Genomic DNA, 16,958 nt, shown 5'->3' with positions numbered 1-16,958 from the left:
CTTTGTACCCAATTTGAGGTAAGGGCTGACCATTACTGGCCACAATTGTTAAATCATCATCTGGGCCATGGTCAATGTCTGAATCAGCCCAATATCTTTTGTACAGTTTGTAGGGGATGGTTGTTACCTGGGACCCCGTATCCAGGAGGGCATTCAAAGGGATCCCATCCAGCACAATAGGAAGGACCGGTCGTCCTCCCACATACTTGCTGCGGCTGGGTGTTGAGCCGGGCTTCCTTACACCTGGGGGTCGGCTCCTGGCCCCAGGCTCGGCCCATTTAAAGGACAGTATCGTGCAATGTGGCCCGCCTGGCTGCAGCGGCGGCAGATCGGTTGTCCCGTTGAATCATACCGGTCTGTGTCTCTGCCTCGGGTCGGCGGAACCCTCTTCTGTCGCATCCATGGGACGTCATCTGGGCTGGAGGCCAACTCGATTCTTGCAGGCGATGGGGTCACTTGTAGAGACTGCACGGTCTTGGCAAGGGCAGCTACAGTCTTGGTCAGCTCCTGGACCTGCTGTCTGAGCTCTGCAGTGGGATCCTTATCCAGGGACTGCGCCTCAGCCCCTGCAGTGGCTCGTGTTGCAGGCACCACCCCGGGGTACGTGATAGCAAGAGGCCGGAGGGGTACTGGGTCATTCGGTGTAGATTCTCTCAGTACCCGGATGGCCTGGTCCTTAAACTTTGCAAAGTCCAGAGCAGGGTTCTGCAGGACCATGATACGCAGCTGGGTCCTGTGGGCATCTGACAGGAGCCCCTCTATGAACTGCTCAGTTAGGAGTTTGTGTTCCTCACGTACACTCTCTGGGTCCACTTGTTTAACCGCTTTCAGGGCCTCCTGCAGGTTTAAGGCATAGTCCCTTATGCTGTCTGTGGCCCGCTGCTTGCACCCAAAGAATCTCATCTTTATCTCTGCTGCGGTGCGGGTGTCAAAAGTACTCTTTAGCTTGGCCAGTATCTGGGTTACTGTCCCTTTATCTGTATCAGGCCAGGACTTCACTTCACGCTGGGCTGCGCCGGCTAGCTGTCCCATTAATATGCCCACCTTCTGGCTCTCAGTCAGCGGATACACCCGGAACAAGCTGTGCAGGCTTTCTCTGAAGTCGCTCAAGGTATGGGACTCCCCGGAGTACTGCGGCAGCCATTCTGCGCCCGGTATGTACGGCATGGTGATCGGCATTACCGGCGCTACAGCGGGGGATGGGGCGACGGCGACAGGGATCGCTTCGGCTGGTGCTGCGGCGTCTCGGGCTATGGCAGCCACCTGCCCTCCCTCTGCGTCGGACATCTTCCTCCCCCTTAGTGAACCTTACCAGGCTCCGTTCACTTTTCAAATTTCCTTCTGGGTCGCGCGGGGTTAACAGCGCTCTGCTCTGATGGCGCGCTCCCTTCGCGCTCTTTGTCAGGCACGCCCCCCTTCTTCCTGCGCTCAGTGAGGCTAATGGCGGCGGCAGTTTTCAAACAGTGAAACACGCAGTAATACAGTCTTTAAAGCGCAATTCTTCAGGCGCACAGTACCCGGTGTGACCGGGCACGAAATCCTGTTCGTGACGCCAAACTTGACTCGCCCACCCCAGGGCTATGGGACACCCGGTGCCGGGCCGGACTAGTCCGGTGGTAGTCAGTGGTGGCTGGGCCCGGCTCCGTGGCCCTGGTGGATGTCAGTTGAATATGTGGCTGATGAGTTAAAGTTAATGTTCGTGACGCCACCTGTGGTATGCGGCTGTTAAGCCGCCGCTGCTATGGGAGAACTCCGGGGTGATGTTATGGCAGCTATGATGGTACTGCTCCCCACAGGTGGAGCGATGCCCCGGGATACCGTTGGTGCCCGTGAAAGTCTATGGTGTTGTGTGGCTAACACGGTGCAGGGCCGACAGGCGAGGAAAGAACCAGGCACAAACAACAGTCTCTTTACCTTCTCCTCTTTTACTCTGGGAACAGTCCAGTCCTGGGAGACCGTTACAGGTGGTGATGGGGATCCGGTCGGCCTGGAAGTACTTGGGATGATCTTTCTGGCCAGCTGAGTATGAGGCCTACTCCTGTACTTTGCTTTGTGATGATAGGACCCTGCTTCTCTGGATCCAGCAATGGCCCTCTTCGCTGCTGGGACCAATAGCACGTCCCTTCTTTCTGTAGGTGGCTGCGCAGACCCTCTCTCTGGTGCTTCTCCGCTGGAGTCCACACCGGGCCCTGATGCTGCAGCTGTACCTTGGATGTTTCTGGGCCAGGGGCTTGCAGCTCTCCTGCCCTTCGGACTCGGCTACCAGGGACGGATTTTATACCCTGGCAACCACAGACTCCGATGTCTGAGTCTCTCTGCTGCCTCTCAGCTATTCCTGCTTCTCTGGGCCAAGCTGCTCCAGCTCTAGGCCCCAGATTCACAGGACAGCTCACTCTGCGTCTGTTCACTTCCACTACTCCCTTCAGACTGACCCCACTTCCTCCCTCTGGTCAGGTAGAGGAAGGCTCCCTGGAATTCCAGGTTCAGAGCTCCCCCTGCTGGCCGGAGGGAGAACTGTGTTGGGTGTTAAACCTGCTGGCCAATGGATCTCCCAATTACCTCCAGGCTCAGCATTAACCCTTTGGGAGGGCAATGCTGTTGTGGCGACCAGGTCCTAGGGCGCCACACCATCAGCTTTCAGCAACCTTCTAACAGCTATCTGTATCCAGGTGGGTTCGTCTCAGGTTCTGTGCCATTTTGTTCTGCCTTTCTGTTCCTGACAGTTATCAGTTTATTTTTTGCTGCACTCTTTACATTAAATTACATAGGTTGAAAAAAGACCTAGGTCCATCTATTTCAACCTTCCTCCACCAATTATACATTTTTTTCTGCAAAGAAAAGGTGGATCCAAGGTATAATAAAATCTTCAATTTATTAGAAAAAATACATTAAAATTCCATGTTGGCGGGATAAACCAATAAACGCTTTTCTAGGTTTATCCTGCCAGCATGGAATTTTAATGTATTTTTTTCTAATAAATTGAAGATTTTATTATACTTTTGATACACTGGTTTTCATTTCATCTATGTTCATCTGTAATCAGCGGCTTCCAATTAGATCCTAATTATCCGGGTCAGGTGAACACGGTTGCAAGTTATAGATACACGCTGAAGCAAACCATACGTTTTTTTGTTGTATATACATTTTTGTCATTAAATCATTTGTAACCAACAATGTTGTGTGTACTGAGGAAATAATCCAGCCCTTTTTGAAAAGCTGTAATTGTGTCTGCTATTATTACCGCTTGCATTAGAGCATTCCACAGCCTGGCTGCTCTAACTGTAAAGAACCCTTCCATATTTAGCTGCCAGAATCGCCTTTCTTGTAATTTTTTTTGCTCTTTTGCTAGTGTAAATGAACTCCCTCACCATATGTGTACGGATGCCGACTCACTTACACACGCTGGCTGTGTCCTCCCTTGCATTCCCACGGCTGTCTACATGTGCTCCTGCTTCTTCCCCCTCCCAGGGCCTGTGCACGTGTGGCGCCCCTGAGGCTCCAGTCGCCACAGAGTATTGCACCTGATATTCGCCTCGGGTAAGGAGGGGGTTACTCACCGGTGTTCCACATTCACACCTTACATACAACTTAGGAGCCTTCTTACAGGGGGATGGCTCAGGGTGGATAGGGGGGGTGGCCATCACGATGCATGGGACTTCCACGGTCACTGAAGCCAGCCACCTTGGGGGCGGCTATCACTTGGGGTAGAAGTAGGAGCAAACTCACACAATCTTCAGTCAGTCTACCCGGAACACCAGTTCTGGGACACAACACCATCACCACTTTCTTCTCTTCTCTTCACGGGGCCTGCGGCTTGGAGTGGAGCGCTCAGCCCAGGTTCCTCACGGCTGGAAGGGCAACTCTGACAAAGGACTTTCTTCTTTCAAACACCGGGGATTTCTTCTAACTTACCCGAGGTCGACGGGGCACATCACAGCGAGTGACCGGTACTACCTGGGTGAGCAGCACAAAGAGTGAGTAAAGACACTTGGAACCGCAGTATCTGACTTGAACTCTTATTACTGGCGCCGCCGCCCCCGCACCTCGGTGCCAAAGGTCATAGCCATCACTACTCCAATCATCATCCTTCCCAGGGCCCGCTCCACCTGTGGGGAGCGATACCATCTTCGGCTGCTATTACCATCTGCCCCGGAGGACAGCGACAGCAGCGGCGGCTAATCTCTGGCCGCGTACCACAGGTGGCGTCACCACAATCATCCTGCTACAACCCCCATCATCCTCCCTCCTTATTGGTGTACACTTCAGGGCACGAAGCCGGACAGGCCACCACGACATCCCAGACCACCACATCGGCCCGGTGACGAGTAAAACAGTTACTATATCCCGTGCCTGAATCCCCCTGCCCCCTGGGTGCTACTCACGCAGCTCAGGTCTCCCTGGAGTGTGCTTAGGACATACGCGTGTACACCTGCCCTCTTAAAGGACTGGTGCACCATTTCCCGGAAATGCAAAAAGTATTTAAGGCACTCTCCTATTTGGGGAGGTACCTGCGCAATGCTCCTAGTTAGTTAGTCTTTCAGTCTGCTAGCTAGTTGTTAGGCCCCGTTATCTCTGTGTCTGTCACCTGTAACAGTGCCCACCTTCCCATACCTGTCTCTGTCCCTGCCGTGCCTACCAAACCTGTCTATACCCACCTGCCTCAGTCATCCCACCTGTACCTGCCTACATCTGTGCCTATAACGGAGTCCGTCCTCTGTCCCAGGGGTCAGCTGCCACTGTCCTGGTCACTGCCCTGGGAGTGGTACCTGGCATCCGCCTTGCGGCAGTCGCTAGTTAAGTCCTTCCCACTAAGAGGTAAGCCCAGGTTCCCCCGGTGGTCCAGGTGGTCCACTCCGGCTCGCTGCCGCTGCTTTGCCAGCGGTGAGCGTTACAATATGCCTGCACAGCTGTCGTAGACTTGGTGGGATTGGGAAGCAGAGGGTGATTTAGATTCCACAATTAGGCTATGTGCGCATGTTGCGTTCTCTGCAGTGCGGAAAAGACTGCACCCTCTGGCAGACTGGACACTACGTTTATTAAATAAAATGCATCCACAACGCATGCATTTTTTGGATGCTTTTTCCATGTGTTTTGCATGCGTTTTGGATGCATTTTTGACAGTGCGTTCCCCCGGCAATTCAGCTCTGCTTCATGCCGGCTGACAGCAGCTCTGTCTGTGTGTGGCGTCCCGATTATCATCTTCATCGCACACATCCCGACATTACCGCTGACATCCCCGCACACATCCCGACATCCCCACACACATCCCGACATTACCGCCGACATCCCCGCACACATCCCGACATCCCCGCACACATCCCAACATTACCGCCGACATCCCCGCACACATCCCAACATTACCGCCGACATCCCTGCACACATCCCGACATTACCGCCGGCATCCCTGCACACATTCCGACATTACTGCCGATATCCCCGCACACATCCCGACATTACCGCCGACATCCCTGCACACATCCCGACATTACCGCCGACATCCCCGCACACATCTCGACATCCCCGCACACATCCCGACATTACCTCCGACATCCCTGCACACATCCCGACATTACTGCCGACATCCCTGCACACATCCCGACATTACCGCCAACATCCCCTCACACACCCCGACATCCCCGCACACATCCCGACATTACCGCCGACATCCCTGCACACATCCCGACATTACCGCCGACATCCCTGCACACATCCCGACATCCCCGCACACATCCCGATTTACCGCTGACATCCCCGCACACATCCCGACATTACCACTTACATCCCCGCACACATCCCGACATCCCCGCACACATCCCGACATTACCGCTGACATCCCTGCACACATCCCGACATTACCGCCGACATCCCTGCACCCATCCCGACATCCCCGCACACATCCTGACATTACCGCCGACATCCCCGCACACATCCCGACATTACCACCGACATCCCCGCACACATCCCGACATCTCCGCACACATCCCGACATTACCGCCGACATCCCTGCACACATCCCGACATTACCACCGACATCCCAGCACACATCCCGACACTACAGCGCTCATCATCACGGAACACACACCGGCATTACCTCAGTGACGTCCCCGCTGACAGCGCGATTCACTTCAGTTGCTGCGTGGAGCTCACAGGAGCGGCGGTGTTCTACTGCTGCTCCTGTCAGCTTCATGTAGCAGAGCTGGATGCGTCGTGGGACCTCTGGATTACGCCGGACCTGGGGTATTTGGGGATTTTAATAAAGTGGTGAAAGAGGGTGTTTTTTTGTCTTTTATTCCAAATAAAGGATTTTTTCGGGTGTATGTGTTTATTTACTTTCACTTACAGGTTAATTATGGAAGGTATCTCGGGGAGACGCCTGTCATGATTAGCTATGGGCTGCTGCCATTAACCCCTTATTACCCCAATTGCCACCGCACCAGGGCAATTCGGGATGAGCTGGGTAAAGTCCCGGGACTGTTACATCTAATGGTTGTGGCAATTCCGGCCGGCTCCTGGCTGATATTGTTAGGCTGGGGTGCGCCCCATAACGTGGCACTCCCCATCCTGAGAATACCAGCCTTCAGCCGTGTGGCTTTATCTTGGCTGGTATCAAAATTGGGGGGAACCGCACATCGTTTTTTTTAATTATTTATTTATTTATTTTACTGCACGATATAGACCCGCCCACCTACGGCTGTGATTGGTTGCAGTGAGACAGCTGTCACTCAGCGTGGGGGTGTGTCTGACTGCAACCAATCATAGGCGCCGGTGGGTGGGAAAGCAGGGAATACGAGATTGAATAATGAGCGGCCGGCATTTTCAAAAGAGGAAAAGCCGCTAGAGCAGTGTGAACGCCGTGCAGCGCCACGGGATCAGTGAGTATGAGAGAGGGGGAGAGACTGACCGACGGACAGAGAGAGGGACAGACAGACAGAGAGACCGACCGACAGAGAGAGAGAGACAGACAGAGCGACCAACTGACAGAGAAAGAGGCCGACCGACCGACAGAGGGAGATTCACGGACATCGACAGACAGAAATTGACCGACATTGACAGAGACTTAAAAGACCTGCGTTTTGCTAGTCAAAAAAACATGCGGAATGCAACAAAAATGCAGTCCAAGTGCATTTTGGTTGCGTTCTGACCCACATCATTGATTTCAATGGGTGGAGAACGCAGCTACAACGCACAAAAGAAGTGACATGCTGCTTTTTTTTCCACAGCGATTTTGGGCATCCAAAACGCTGCGTTCACAAACGCAGCGTGTACATTGATTTTTCGTCTTTCTCATAGACTTTGCTGGGGAAGCTGAACGCATGCAGTTACGCTGCAGTTCAAAATGCAGCGCTTCCACGGAAAAAAACGCAACGTGCGCACAAAGCCCAACCTTGCATTTACCTGTTATTAGGTAACATAACATGCAAAATTCTGAATGTTAAAAAAATTCTAATTATGCCAGTCAGACAATAAGTGAAAATTCAAATTGTGTAACTGGATCTGAATTGTAAAGCTCTACTGAATATGGTAGCACTACATAGATAAGGATTAATATTGTTATTGTACTTCCCTCAGATATACGAAGTGTTGCAACACTTAAAAAGATGATTTTAGACAAGCTGAGAGCAATTCAATTTCATGGTATGTATTTAAATTTTGTCTTTTAAGTTTCTAAAATTGGGCCCAATTTATATCACCAGCTATGTGTACAATTGAAAGAAAAAGTAAGTACGATACTTACTTATGGTCCTCTGTCGCCCACCTGCAGCAGTCGCCCCAGGGACACCACTCCACCTTCGGGGACGCCACAGGGTCTTCACTTTGGTATCTCTGGCAACAGGTGTGTCAGGTTTATTTACATGGGAGTCGTGACACCACTCACGGTTTAACGAACGTCTGGGGCTGATGGAGTCTGCAGTCTGGTGGTATGGCCTCCCGTGAGTGAGGCTGGCCCCAGGGGCTTGGGTGTGTAGGACAACAGGTCGCAGAATAACTCAGTCGCAGTCCAGGAAGTCTTTCAACTTGTTTACTCACTTTCAGATGGTTTTGTGAGGTAACCCGGGCGATGCTGAGATAAACCAGGAGGAACCAGGTATCCTTTAGGCCGGTCTAAGGGTAACAGTTAACTCGCCTTCCTAGCACTTCTTGTTTCGGATAACCCCTGACTTGAAGTACCGTGGGATTCATCCAGGGAAGTCACTACTGCCTTTTTTCCCCTTTTTGGCCCGTTTGCTGGCAGCGTGGACCAAGGAAGATGGCTCCAGGCTCGATCCTCCTTATGGGCCCCCTCGTTGCTGCTGATGCTCGGACTCTAGTTGGTTGGTGTGGGACTTGTGGTCCCCCCACCGGCAGGTTTAGCAGATCAGTAAATGGACGTCTACTCTAGGGACCTGTTCCCCATGCGTGCCTAGTCACCACGAGTCTCCGTACATGACCAGCTGACTTCCTCAGCGTCTTTCTGTCCAACTTGCTGGTGACCGTTCTCTCCCGCCAATGGCTACTACACGTGCAGAATCAGACTAGCGTATCAGCGCGCGTCTCCCCTTCTCCTTTCTGCGCCTTCTGCTACCAGATTGGCTCCCTCCTCCTAATTTCCTTACAGCCTCTGCAGCTTAGCTTCCAGCCCCTCCCCTCCACCCCTTGACAAGAATTGAAAGCTAGCCTCTTCCAGAGGCTACCCAAGGGTCCCATCTAATGGTGTGGGAGACCTGGTTGCTATGTGTCTGTGCGTACACACCTCATTCTGGTCTTTGGAGTCACCTGGAAGCACTGTCCCAGCACGGGTGCAGTACTCAGTGGTGCCTGACCAGGTCAGGGGCACCACAGTCCGATGTACTATAAGATGCACCAGACCATAAGCCGCACCTAGGTTTTAGAAGAGGAAAATTGGAAGAAAAAATGTAAATAAAATTGTTTTCATGATATATTGTTATGAGGGGATCTGCTGTTGACACTTTTATGGGTGCAATGTCCACCACTAATTCTATACTAATGTCCTCCATTCACTGCCCCTTACTGGTATTTATGTCCCCCATCCTGGTATACAGTATATGTGGGCCCTTCCTGGTATATATGTCCCCCATCCTGGTATACAGTATATGTGGCCCTTCCTGGTTTATATGTCCCCCATCCTGGTATACAGTATATGTGGCCCTTCCTGGTTTATATGTTCCCCATCCTGGTATGTATGTTCCCCATCCTGGGCCCATCTTGTTAGATATGTCCGCAGCCCTGTTGTCACTTCCTGCAGTGACGACACTGCTACTACCTCCTGTAACCACGCTCCCCCACTGCTGCCACAGCGAGCCAGATACATTTCAAACTATATACTAAAAATACGTCTTGTAGTCCAAAAACTATGGTAAACCCTTTGGAATTACCTAAATGGCTGAATTATTACTAATAGTGATGAGCGAGCACTACCATGCTCGGGTAGGTGCTTGGTACTCATAATAGGCAATTAGATGCTCCGATGGGCGTGACTCATTGTCTTGTATAATTAGGTATGTAAGACTAAAACATTTCAAAATATTACTATGGCCTCATCCGAAATATGCAATTCAGTTCAGGGTGCCAGTTCATAAAAAGGATGCCCTGGAGTTAGAGAAGAGATGCAAAACTGACAAGAAGCATGATCGATATAAGATATGAATATTAAAATAAAGAAATTAATAAATAAATATATTTACACATTTTAGCAGTTTAATTTAAAATCCCCTCAAAATTCAAGGGGGTATTCTAGCAGTGAATATCTGGGCAATTTCACTTTGGCAGCCGTTGCCCAGTTCCGTGCCCTGGGCCCTTTTTGTATAGGGGGTATATTTACAGGGGATTAGAATAGCATTCACACGTGACGCCACTTGCGGTGTTGCGGCTATGTGGATGAAGCCACCGCTGCACAATGTCCACTACTGGGGCTGGTCTTAATGGCAGCCTGGACGGTAGACCCTCCACAAGCAGGGTCAGGTCCCAGAGGGCAGATGTAATGACGGGTGTTGGAAGAAGGTAGTCCACACAAGGGGTTCAGTGCAACTGGGTCTTTACTCACTTTCTGGTGGTAACTGGTCACCCGAGGCTGACGGTTTCGCCTTCAGGTCCCCTTTGTCCCAGTGCCAGTGTAGTAATCTGGTACTTTCTTTCCCTGCACCTGTCTCTGCTTAGTGGGTCCCCGTGACGTAGAGCAACTGGGGGTCCCCATCCGGTGGTGTTTCTTTCCACTTCTGTCCGTATGACGGTAGCGTGAACCCTGTGGGGTTAGTCTCTGGTCCTGTCCTTGGCTCTCTCTTTGCTACTGAGTCTCAGATTTTTAGAGTCAGTGAGGTCCTTGATGGTCCTCTCGCTGTGCAGGTGTTAACAAGCCTGCCTGGATCTTTACGCCTGTCCTAGGGTCCTGTACCCCGTTGGTGCGTAGTTCCGGGAGTACTCCACTGTACTCAACTGGCAACTACCCTCCTGGGCACCAGGTTACTATCAACTCCGTGTCAGTACGTCTGCTCATGTCCACCTTCACTCTCCGACTCTGTACTCTGACTGACTGTCCACAGTCTGCCCCTCCCACCTGGTCAACTAGTGGACTGGACTGGCTCCACCTCTAGGCGGCCATCCATTGGTCCGACACTACCCTTACACCATTGTTTGGGGGATTGTAGGGGAAAACTGGGATTACCTGGAGTTTTTGTGTGTGACCCGAACTGGTCTTCTGGGGCCCTAAGGGGGATCTCTCATTGCACTCGAACTAATGTTAGTCAATGAGGCAAAGCAGTTGGTCAGCTTTTTTTCTCATCCAGATTCTGGATGAGAGAAAAGTCACAACATGCTGACAAACGGATTGCACATTTTCACAAACAGCCTTGGTGCTCACATTCTGCAGGACACTTTGCAAATCACTAATTTAATGTAAAATCAGGAAATCTAATTCAGAATTTATTATATAGATTTATTTTTACAGCTGACTTTTTCTCTAGGTGAGCTGAACAGATATAAATTATTGAACACATGAGAGTCCCATTGGATATTCACATTGCACAGTCTGGTGTTCTGGATTGTCTGAATGAGGCCAATAGATTTTCTACAGGGTGATAGGAATTCTGTGTGTATACAGTACTATACAAAATTTCCAGCAGGAGTGCAAAAATGCTGCAAAGTAAGAATGCTTTCCAAAAAAGTGTGAATAATTTATTTTTTTTGTAATATTAACATTGAACAATAGATGAACAATAGATTAATCAAATCTATATTTGTATGACCTCTCTTCTTGGTATACTTGCATTCACTTTTTGAAGAACTCAAAAGGGAGGTTGTTCCAAACATCTTGGAGAACTAACCACAGATCATCAGTATATGAGGATTGCGCAAATCCTTCTGTCTCTTCATGTAATCCCAGACATTTGATTATGTTGAGATCAGGGCTCTGAAGGGCTGTATCATTCATCACTTTTTTGTTCTTCTTTACACTGAAGATAGTTCTTAATTACACTGGCCGTATGTTTGGGGTTGTTGTCCTGCTGCAGAAAAAATCCAAAGCATATATTACATAGTTACATAGGTTGAAAAAAGACCTAGGTCCATCTATTTCACCCTTCCTCCACCAATTATACATTTTGTCACTATATAATATATAACCGACAATGTTATGTGTACTGAGGAAATCATCCAGGCCTTTTTGAAAGCTGTTATAGTATCTGCCATTACTACCTCTTGTGGTAGTGTATTCCACAGTCTGACTGCTCTAACTGTAAAGAACCCTTTCCTATTTAGCTGCCGGAATCGCTTTTCTTCTACTCACAGAGTATCCCCTGGTCCTTAGTATTGTCTTTGGAAGGAATAAGTCATGTGCCAGTCCTTTATATTGACCACACATGTATTTATATATATAAATGAGATCTTCCCTGAGACATCTTTTTTCTAAGCTAAACAAGCCCAGTTTTCCAATCTCTCTTCATATGGGAGGCCTTCCATTCCTTGTAATAGTCTAGTTGCCCGCCTTTGAACTAACTAACTTCTGAATATCTTTTTTAAAATGTGGAACCCAAAACTGGATCCCATATTTCAGATGTGGCCTTACAAGTGACTTATCGAGAGGTAACAATAAATTGGGATCACAGGATCTAATCTCTCTTTTTATACACCCTAATATCTTGTTTGCTTTTGCAGCTGCTGCTTGACATTGAGTGCTGCTGCTCAGCTTATTTGTAATGAGAATACCCAAGTCCTTCTCCTGTTCTGTAGTCCCGAGTTTACTTCCATTTAATGTATACGCAGCTACAGTATATGATTCCTCCGTCCTAGGTGCATTACTTTACATTTATCAACATTAAATCTCATTTGGAAAGTGTCTGCCCATTCCGACATCTTATCCAGATTGTTTTGTAATATTGTACCAGTTGTCAATATCAGTTTTTAATATCCTACATACTTTGACGTTGTCAGAACTGACACTTTACTCTCAATCCAATCTGCAAGGTAATTAATAAAGAGATTAAAAAGAATCGTTCCTAGCACAAATGTCATGCTAGGTACGGGGAAGTACCCAGCAAATGGCGAAAGGGAAGGGAAACCCTGCATCTAGGGAAGGGGGAGATGGTGACTCCTGACCAAACCTACTGCTGCCCCCTGGGCTCCTGCACCACTCTAGATAGGTTCCGCACCTATGCATACCTCCCAACATTTAAAGATGAGAAAGAGGGACAAAGTATGCGGCGCGCGTAGCAGCAATTTTAAGCCACACCCCCTAACCACACCCATTTTGCAATCTGTCACGCCCACATCCAATTCTTGTCAGCACTGCTGATCACATTGTTTAATTGTTTATTGCGCCCACGATCAGTGTTTGCAGCATTTTGGATGTAGCGTGTTTTTGCTGTGTCTAAAACGCTGCATTGTACAGTACAAGCACAGTGGAGGGATTTCTAGAAATCCCGTGCCCACTGTGCTTGTTTTTTCTGCAGCAAACACTGACCTGCGGAGCTTCTTTTCAGACTGCAGCATATCAGTTGTTTGCTGCAGTTGCATGCGTCCTCCGTAGGGAGAACACAGCAGGAGACCGCAGCGCACTGAACCCTGATCGTGGGCACAGGCAGCTGTGGTCTCCTGCGTTCTCCTGCAGAGGAGACATGCAGCCCCGCAGGTCAGGACCCGCTGCCTCCAGGACACAGTGAGTCCTGATCGTGGGCACAGGCATATGCACATATACGGTACATATTTGAAGACAAAGTCCCTAAAATACATATAAACAGACAAATCTATACACAGTCATCTGCACTGACATACATAGATATATACATTATACATATACACAAATTGGAGGAAACAACATGGGGAAACCGGCAGCAGCCGCACTCACCTACCCTGCTTGTCTCTGTCCAGCTCCTCCTCGGCATGTGATCACTTGGCAACACTTTAACAGACCTAGCCACGCACAGTGCACACTGACACCGCTGTGTATGTATCACAAGGGAGGATGGGGGTTTTAGATACTATATATGTATATACAGCACAGGAGGGGCTGGGGGCTACAGTATATACAGCACAGGAGGGGCTGGGGGCTACAGTATATACAGCACAGGAGGGGCTGGGGGCTACAGTATATATAGCACAGGAGGGGCTGGGGGCTACAGTATATACAGCACAGGAGGGGCTGGGGGCTACAGTATATACAGCACAGGAGGGGCTGGGGGCTACAGTAAATACAGCACAGGAGGGGCTGGGGGCTACAGTATATACAGCACAGGAGGGGCTGGGGCTACAGTATATACAGCACAGAAGGGGCTGGGGGCTACAGTATATACAGCACAGGAGGGGCTGGGGGCTACAGTATATACAGCACAGGAGGGGCTGGGGGCTACAGTATATATAGCACAGGAGGGACTGGGGGCTACAATATATATATAGCACAGGAGGGGCTGGGGGCCACAGTATATATAGCACAGAAGGGGCTGGGGTTATAGTATATACATCACAGGAGGGTCTTGGGGCATAGACAGTACTTGAGGGGGCATACATATTAGGCCTGTTTCAGATGTCAGTGATTCTGGTATGTATGTGCTAGTTTTTATACGTACCAGAATCACTGACCTATGCAGACCCATTATATTCAATGGGTCTGCACACACAGTGATTTTTCACTGACCGTGTCTCCATGCGGCGTACATGCGTATCCGTGATTGCCGCACAGAAACATGTCTGTTTTTTTCTGGCATCACTGATGTCCCACAGACCACACTATGGTGTGATCCGTGAAACACGTACCAGAAAAACATGGACATTTAAAATAAAAAGCTTTTTCAACTCACCTTCTCCAGCGATGCTGAGTTCGGCAGCTGCTCTCTGTTTCTTCCCGATCGGCACATTATGGCATGCATATTCATTTATGCAGCCATAGCCGACCCGGAAGTAGCTGCAGAGGTGAGAGAGCGGTGGCTGGATGCTGAATGCGGGACTCTTCAGCACCACGGAGAGCAGGAGCAGGGGTAGGTGAGTATATGTCCATGTGCAATCACGGAGTAGGGGTCACGTATCATGGATTGCACATGGACAACCACTGTGTGCTGTGAATCACGGAGTATGAAGGGACATATGCGTGTTTAACACGTCAGTGAAGAACATCTGTGTTTTTCACTGAGGGGCATACACGATACTAAGGGGTATACACATTACTGGAGGAAATACACTTTACTGTGGGGCATACAAATTACTGGTAGCATAGATATTACTAAGGGGCATATAGCTCTGGTGTTGGGGCTTATACAGCTCTGGGGGCACATACAGCTCCAATGGGGGGGATGGGGGCATACAAATCTGGTGTGGGGGCTGGGGGGCACACAGATCTGGTGAGGGGGGGCTGGAGGCATATAGCTCTGGTGAGGAGAGGGCTGCTGGGGCATGCAGATCTGGTGAGGGGGGCTGGGATACATATCTGGTGGGAGGGGGCTGGAGGCATACAGAGCTGGGGGGTGCTGGGGGGCATATAGATCTGGTGGGGGGGCTGGGGGGCATACAGATCTGGTGTGGGGGCTAAGGGGCATACAAATCTGGTGTGGGGGCTGGGGGCTATACAAATCTGGTGTGGGGGCTGGGGGGCATACAGATCTGGTGAGGGGGGGTGGCTGGAGGCATATAGCTCTGGTGAGGAGAGGGCTGCTGGGGCATATAGCTCTGGTGAGGAGAGGGCTGCTGGGGCATATAGCTCTGGTGAGGAGGGGGTTGGGGCATAGGTAGGTGGGGGGGGGGGTCACATACAGCGTTTCTTGGTGTTGCAGCTCCTCTTCCTCCAGTCTGTTCATCTGTGGACAGAGCTCAGCATGTTGCTCGGTAGCTCCGCCCACAGATGCACTTCCTTCCACACACAAGCAGCCCAGCTGAGAGCAGTGAGTGCACGCTGTGCTGCAGGTGCCGATTAAAGCACTGGCAGCCAGGAAAATGCTGTTGCCGCCCACTAATAACAGCGGCAGCACAGAGCCAAGCAGTGAAGCAGCACTCGGCTCTGCTCATGTGCATTAGGAGGGGGAGAAAGTAAGACGGGGAGAGAGCGGGTGGGAGGAGCCACGGGACAAAAGACTCACAATCGTGACATCCGGTACAGTCCCGCTGTATCCGGGACGGTTGGGAGGTATGCCTATGTGCTGAGTCAGAGACCTGACCCTAGGATGACCCTAGTGCTGGGACCTAGGTTTGGAATGGATGGTATGAGCACTTCGTCCACCCCACTAAACACTAAAGAAGACACAGGGATCCAGGGCCGGACTGGGACTAAATTCCAGGCCTGGCATTTGGGGGTACACAGGCCCACTTTTCGCGTGTTGAATGTGTAATATCTTTGTGCACTTGTAGATTGTGTAATATGACCATATAACATATAGTCACAGCTGCATCTAGTATTACAGCTCAGTCCTATTTATTGCTCTTAGTAGCAGGACCTGGTGAAGCCGATATTTTCCCTACAGAGCTAGGTCTCGCAGATAATGAAGAAGATGCTGCTCTCCATATAATGCTGCGGTCACATAGCTGATGGGCAGGGATACAAAATAACATCCCCCTGAACTAATATTGATGACCTACTCTACAGATAGCTGATCAGGGAAGCTGTTGTTTTCACTGGTGATAACTTTGGGTGCATACCACTTAGGGAAGGTGCAATGACATTTTTTTTTGGGGGGGGGGGGCAGATCCCACCATGGAAACTACTATGAAAAATACTAGAATAACTATCTGCATATACTCGCTATGCACAGGTTCAGACTTTTGAGCATCTTTTACCCACTTCAGGTTTCTAAAACCACCAAGTGATTAAGAGAAGTGACTGCTCCATTCATTCTTCTGGTGTTTTCCACTCGGAAAACGCTCTGTATTTTACAATGCAAATCAATGGCCAGGCTCGGAAGATGCCGTAATCTACAACTCCCAGCTTGTCCTTAACAATGGTAAGGAGATGCTGGGAGTTGTTGTTATCAGACTGCGGACCATACAAGAACCACAATACTGATAAGACGCAGGCAATATCACAAATAATCATTTACATCCAGGTACCTTTATAGGTGACATCTTCTGAGTTGTTCCCTTCCTTTTTGTCTCCACGCAGTACAGACGCCATGATGAGGTTTCATGCCCACTGCTCGTTAGAGATGAGAGAACCGGTCGTGGCTCGGCTCAAGTTCGGTTCGTCGAACGGAGGTCCCGTTCGAGTTCGGTTCGTCGAACGTTCGACGAACCGACCTCGAACCGCATAGGAAACAATGGCAGGCATTCACAAACACATAAAAACACCTAGAAAACACCCTCAAAGGTGTCCAAAAGGTGACAAACAACTCACAACACAACACAAACACATGGGAAAGTGACAAGGACATATACTCATGCGAAAACAAAAGAGTTGGACAAGGAAAAAGAGGAGGAGACACAGATATAGGCATGGCACGCCCTTCTAAAATCATGTAAAACACCGCAAGGTGACTCCAAGCAGTCTCCCT

General features: G+C 49.9%; 1 protein-coding gene across 1 annotated transcript in view; it reads left to right on the top strand.

Annotated features, from left to right (window-relative positions):
* The window catches only part of IZUMO3 (IZUMO family member 3), a 161,687-nt gene that overhangs the window by 27,758 nt on the left and 116,971 nt on the right, over positions 1-16,958 (top strand). Inside the window, exon 2 of the mRNA XM_075328097.1 lies at positions 7,570-7,635. Coding sequence (XP_075184212.1) covers positions 7,570-7,635 — 66 coding nt within the window. The remainder of the gene's footprint in view (positions 1-7,569; positions 7,636-16,958) is intronic.

This window comes from Anomaloglossus baeobatrachus, chromosome 11 (assembly GCF_048569485.1).
Source record: "Anomaloglossus baeobatrachus isolate aAnoBae1 chromosome 11, aAnoBae1.hap1, whole genome shotgun sequence".
NCBI classification, from domain to species: Eukaryota; Metazoa; Chordata; class Amphibia; order Anura; family Aromobatidae; genus Anomaloglossus; species Anomaloglossus baeobatrachus.
The sequence above is the reverse complement of the archived record's forward strand: the minus strand, read 5'-3'. Positions and strand labels throughout refer to the sequence as shown.